Below are 5,960 nucleotides of genomic sequence, written 5' to 3'. Positions count from 1 at the left end.
TTCAGAGCCCTTCATAAATGTCTTGAGGGTCTGTGTGTCAGGTACTGCTCTAGTTGTTCGGGATACAGACATAATTTTCTTTTATTCTGACCAGGGCTTTTTTTTTTTTTTAATAGAGTTTAATGAATTTAATGTAGTGATTCTTCCTTCTAATACCGAGTATTCAGTATATGGCTTTATAGTGCAAAGCATTTTAATATCCAGAAAATACGGCAATATCACATGTGATGTACATTGTAGGAGTGAACATAGAGTGTTTTTCAAGCTTCTTGAGGATAGGCATGGTGTCTGGGCTGATAAGGGGCTCCTTAAACTCTAGTGCTTGCATGACATGTAGCAGGCATTCAGCAAATATTTGTTGAATGAATATATCACTACAGTGTTTGTGGGCTTTAAAACACAAATCTATGCGCTTCTGCTGTCAAAACCTCAAAGCTGTATTTTCTCTCTACAAAACTGTGTACATTTCTGGTGAAACAGGAATGCCAGCGACCGGGTTGGGGGAGGCAGCCCGATCGCGTGCACAGCCTGTGCCCGTCCGGCGCGGGGCGGGCGACCCCGTCTGGTGGCGGCGGCTGCAGTCGTTTGCCTCCTCTCAGGATCCGGTGTCATCAGGAACTGGAGGCGTCCTGTGAGGAGGCAAATAAACAAGCCAACCGCAGCGAAACGGGTCGTTCCGTTTCACATCCTCCTTCGGGTGCCTGGGTCTTCTCGGAACAAAGTGACCCTCCATCTGTCCGCAGGCAGGTGGAGCCCTCCCCACGCGGTGCGCCCCTCTCTTCCTCAAAGAGGCGCGCTCCCTGAAGTGCGTAGATGCGGACCCTCGGGGACGCAGCTGACGCGCGGAAGGACACGCCCCCTCGCGGGAGCACACCACAGCCGCACTCACAGTCCGCGAGCCTCCGAGCCAGCGTGCCAGAGCGCACGCGCACGCGCGCGGGGCGGGTCTCCTTCCCGGCACCCACTGAGCGCCCGGCCCCCTCAGCCAACTCCACCCCCTGGCGCCCAAGATCCGCCTCCGCGACGGGGCCGCCGGGAGGAGGCAACCGGAAGCCACTTTAAAGCAGAGCTCGAGGTGACAGGCGAGCTTGCTGTACTAGGAGTGCGGTCGCGGCTTCCTGAGCTTGCAGGTTCCTGCGCTCGCGGCAGCGGAATGGCCCGTGCGCTGCTCGCGGCGTCGCCGGGCTGCGACCCCTAGACGCCGGCGCCCGCCCTCCTCGCCGACCTGCGGTGCGGACGCTGCCAAGCGAGCCGACAGCGCCGCGACGCGACTCCTGTCGTCCGTTCTTTCAGGCTGCCTCTTCAGGTAAAGGGCTCAGTGAGGACGCTGAGGGACCGACAAGGGACCTCAGCCGGGATGTGGGTCGCGGAGAGGGCCCCTGGCTTCGCGGTCCCCGCACTCCAGCCTCCCGTGCCAGGAGTGTGCCAGGCTCTCGCGGATCCGGGGCGATTGATTTTCAGTGTGTGCTTTTTTGTACCGACTCCACTCGGTCCCCATCAATATTAGAATGGGGTTGCTTTACACTTAGTCATTTGAGGTTTTGGCAGGTGTATACATCGGAATAATACGTTAAAGGATTTAGTCAGGGTCGTCGGCGTCTCCCTATCCTCTCCTCTCAGAACGGGCGGGCGCGGGGCCGCGTCTATGTGGCCACTCCCGCCACGCAGACCCCAGGGCGCTCTGAGGAGCACTTGGCAAATCGAAGGGGAGGGTACGGAGCCTGCTTAGGAGTCTTCCGGCGACCCTGCGTTCAGGGTTGCAGCCCAGAAGTTTGCAGGCTGTTTTCGGATGAACTTTGAGGGGCTTAGAAGTCTTCGCCTCCTTCCTCGCCACCCCGAGTAGTGCCCGCTGCGTTTCTCCTGCGCTTTGCGGGTCAGCTCTGCGAGCCTCAAAGGCTCCCTGGACGGTTCTCTCAGGAAGGTCGTTTGGGGAGGTAAAAAAGCAATGAAATGTGGAAGGCACCGTGGGCTGACTGACAGGATGGAGGGAAGCCGGGGCTGAGGGGGTCATTCGTTGGAAGGAGGCTGGACGTAGGGTTTGAGGGGCGACCGGCGCCTGCCGACGGGAAGATGGGGGCGGGGATGCTCGGGAACACCCGGAATCCGCCAAGCCGGGCTACGCCTGAGCCGCGCTCCGCGCAGTTGTCGCGGCCGTGCGCAAACCGCCGAGGCGGTCAAGAAGCGTCGCTCGGACCCGGGCTCGGCGCCCGGGTATCGCGCGGCGGCCGGCGGGCCTGAAGCGAAGAGTCCTGACCCTGGAGCGAACGGGACGGGCGGTTCCTCGGAAGGTGTGATCGGCTGTGAGTGCTAGAGAACCGCGGGCGTCACGAGGTGCTGGTGGCGCGATGGTTTGCCTGCAGCTGAGGAAGTGTTCCTCCAATCTTTATTTTCCTGTTATGCAAACTAATTGAGGAACTAGGTTCTCCTGGCTTCCTCACTATGGCCACTCCTCCAGTTTTCTGCCTGTTCCTCCCCAGTTTTGTTTCTAAGAGTTTGCCGATGAAGGGCAATGACAGGAAAAGTTGTTTTATATATACACACGTACAAATGAAATTGGTTTTGTGTCTGTTTAGCCTTGATTGGGTGTGATAGGAGTGGTTAGTATATGTGCGTGGGGAAAGGCACAGGCCGGTTTGGTGTGGTGGAGAGGGAATACCACAATCTGTGCCAATTGTGCCTTGAGGCAAGAGCACCGAGTGATGAATAATAACGCCTGGCTTGGCTGCTTTCCAGTTGATTTATGTCTCATGTCAAGTCTCTCCTCCTCGGTGAAGCTTTCCCTAACAATGCCAGCTCACACTGAACTCTCTTTTTTCTACCCTTTCCTTTTATCCATGTATATCAACCCCTTGTTACATACTGTGATTTTTGTGTTTTTATCATTTTGATCATTATGTACATTTTACACATAGAGATTCATGGATCTGCCCAATTAAATTTTATTGTTTGTTTTTTGGAGGACCCAGTTTTATCTTTTTTTTTGTTGTTAACCCTTGGAGGCTAACAAAGAAGTAGGCATTTAAAAGATACTTAAAGTTTTTCCCAACCAATATTTATTAATCTGGTCAATATATAATAAGTACTCACTGTGAGCATTGTGACTGTACTGGCACCTGGGGTGCATATTTGAGTAAGTCAAAGATCTCTTTCAGTCTATTGGATGAAAGAGAAGAGGATTAAGTGCTTGTCAACAGCCCTTTCCCACCTGGTCAGTAAATATTTCCAGAATTAAATAATGAATGCTGGATAGTCAGGTAGACACTATCTTTTATTTATAAAGTTTTCTCTGCTAGAGCATGAAGTTCTAATTTTTTTTCAAGGGGTCTATTCTCCTAATGAAGCACTTTTTTAGTCTCTTCCAACAGTTTATTAGGAATCTGAAAGAATCAGGGCTTTATGTGTTTAATATTCTTCGTGTTCTGTTTTTTATATAGTCTTTTATAGCCTTTTTAAGAAATGCATGTATGTGTAATTTTACTGAAGACTAAGAAGCCCTTTTGGTGTTAAGAAATTTTGTTTGGTTTCTAACACACTGTACTGTGATTGCTGCTGTTGTAGCTTGTGTTGCTAACAGGAATAATGTTTTGGGAATTGTAAATGTAGAGCCTTAAATTTTGGGGGAATATAACTTTCTGCATATGGAAATGCTTTTACAGGCTTTTAATGTATACCATGTCACATTTCGATTGAGAGCCTCTGTTCCCCTGTGTATATATGCCAGATTCACCCACTATTTATCACCTCATGAGACAGAACTACAAAACTGAGTGGAGATGTGGTTTCCCTACTGTCATGAGCTAAACACACTTCTGTTCCCCCCTATGCCCTGCCTCTGCAGCAATACAATAAAAATCCATATGCCAGCAGAATTATAAATTGCTGTATATCATGTACACAGATAAATGCCAAAGATCTCTTGGAGGACACCATTTCTCTTCCACCTTTACCTGCTCTGAGCTTTTTAATCACCTTAGATGCTTTGGGTCCTAATATCTCAATAAAATTTAAAACTGACCCATGAAGATTATAGTGCAAGAGGAATGATTTTAGGGACGCAGTCACAGACAAAAACAAAACATTTTGATGAATGAATGGGGTCTGGTTGTTGTCAGTTTGTAATGCTTATCTTTCTTCCTTTCCTGATAGGACTTTTAGACTGAGGAGCAGTTGGAGCTAATACCCATCATGGAAATGGAAACCACTGAATCTGAGCCAGACTGTGTAGTGCAGCCACCCTCTCCTACTGATGATTTTTCATGCCAAATGAGACTCTCTGAGAAGATCACTCCATTGAAGACTTGTTTTAAGAAAAAGCCAGATCAGAAGAGATTGGGAACCGGAACTCTGAGGTCTTTGAGGCCAATATTAAACACTTTGCTAGAATCTGGTTCTCTTGATGAAGTTTTTAGACCTAGAAACCAGAGTGCAGATGAGAGCAGCTTACACGAATCTATGGTGAAAAAGCCCTTGGCAATCAATACACCGTGTCCACCACCAGAAAACAGTGTGTCTGTCCTGATTCCTGATGGGACAAATGTTGGAGGCCAAATACCAGAAGCCCATCCTCCCACTGATGGTCCCGAACAAGTTCCAATCCAGGATCATAGTTTTCCACCAGAAACAATCAGTGGGACAGTGGCAGATTCTGCAGCTGGGCACTTCCAGACTGACCTTCTGCACCCGGTTTCAGGTGATGTTCCTACCAGTCCTGACTGCATAGACAAAGTCATGGATTACGTTCCAGGTGTTTTCCAAGACAACAGTTTTACAATCCAGTACATTTTGGACACCAGTGATAAATTGAGTACTGAGCTCTTCCAGGACAAAAGTGAAGAGGCTTCCCTTGACCTTGTGTTTGAGCTGGTGAACCAGTTACAATACCATACTCACCAAGAAAATGGAATTGAAATTTGCATGGACTTTTTGCAGGGCACTTGTATTTATGGCAGGGATTGTGTGAAACACCATACGATATTGCCATATCACTGGCAGATCAAGAGGACAACTACTCAAAAGTGGCAGAGTGTATCCAATGACTCCCAGGAGCACTTGGAAAGATTTTACTGTAATCCGGAAAATGATAGAATGAGAATGAAGTATGGGTATGTATTTATAACAACTTGTAAGACTTTTGTTAAATGCCATAGAGAAAATAAAGAGGCTGAAAACTTAGTGGGATGGTTTCTTTCAGAAGTAACAGATTTTAGCCTTTTTTCCACTGTTACTCTTTAGACTTTATGCTATCTTGATTTTTCATGGTAGTTGAATGCAGCCATTTACCTAACCAGACAATGAAGGCTTTATGATTTGAACAATTCAAATGTCACTCTGCTATATATGTGTGACTGAGAAGTTGCATGTACATTGAATGTTGTGAATCATATACTATTTGAATCATTCAGGAGAACTTGCTTCTGAAAGAAAAGTCATGGAGACTCTTACATTAATAATGACTATATGTTATCAAAGTTTTGCATATTAAGTAGTTTTAAAAAAATAGTATCATTTGGAGATTTTTCTGGTCCTCTTTTCATTTGAACGATAGAAAAATGTTTTTGTGAAAGATTAGGAAGTTTCTTAAAACTTGTTGCTATAAAGTTTATTCTATTTATTTTACTGATAAAAGAAACTACAATTCAGGGTTTGTGTGTGCATTTTTTAAAAAACAAAGAGTCTTAAAACAGTAAAGGGTAGAGTTATGTTTATGGGAGTGTTTATCACTTAAATAAAAAGCAGGTATCTTCATACTTTGTTATGTAAGACATATATATAAATAACTCATCTTTATCGTGAATGTCCACGTATTGTTCTCTGATATAAAACTGAAGTTTTCACAACCAAATTCTTTTTTTTTTTTAACTTTATTTTGATTTGGGTGAAGATTTACAGAGTAAATTCACTTTTCATACAGCAGTTCACATATACTTTGTCCTATGTCATTGACCAAAATTTACAATGCA

At 46.3% G+C, this 5,960-nt stretch overlaps 1 protein-coding gene across 1 annotated transcript in view; it reads left to right on the top strand.

Annotated features, from left to right (window-relative positions):
• Window positions 1-4,118: 4,118 nt before the first annotated feature.
• The window catches only part of LOC103199296 (TCDD inducible poly(ADP-ribose) polymerase), a 33,237-nt gene continuing 31,395 nt past the window's right edge, over window positions 4,119-5,960 (top strand). The window contains 2 exon segments of the mRNA XM_007943552.2: window positions 4,119-4,156; window positions 4,158-5,102. Of these exon segments, the coding sequence (XP_007941743.2) occupies window positions 4,119-4,156; window positions 4,158-5,102 (983 nt within the window).

This window comes from Orycteropus afer, unplaced genomic scaffold, assembly GCF_000298275.1.
Source record: "Orycteropus afer afer isolate SDZICR_OR568_19922 unplaced genomic scaffold, OryAfe1.0 scaffold00109, whole genome shotgun sequence".
In the NCBI taxonomy this organism is placed as follows: domain Eukaryota; kingdom Metazoa; phylum Chordata; class Mammalia; order Tubulidentata; family Orycteropodidae; genus Orycteropus; species Orycteropus afer.
This window is presented reverse-complemented; position numbering and strand designations above follow the sequence as displayed.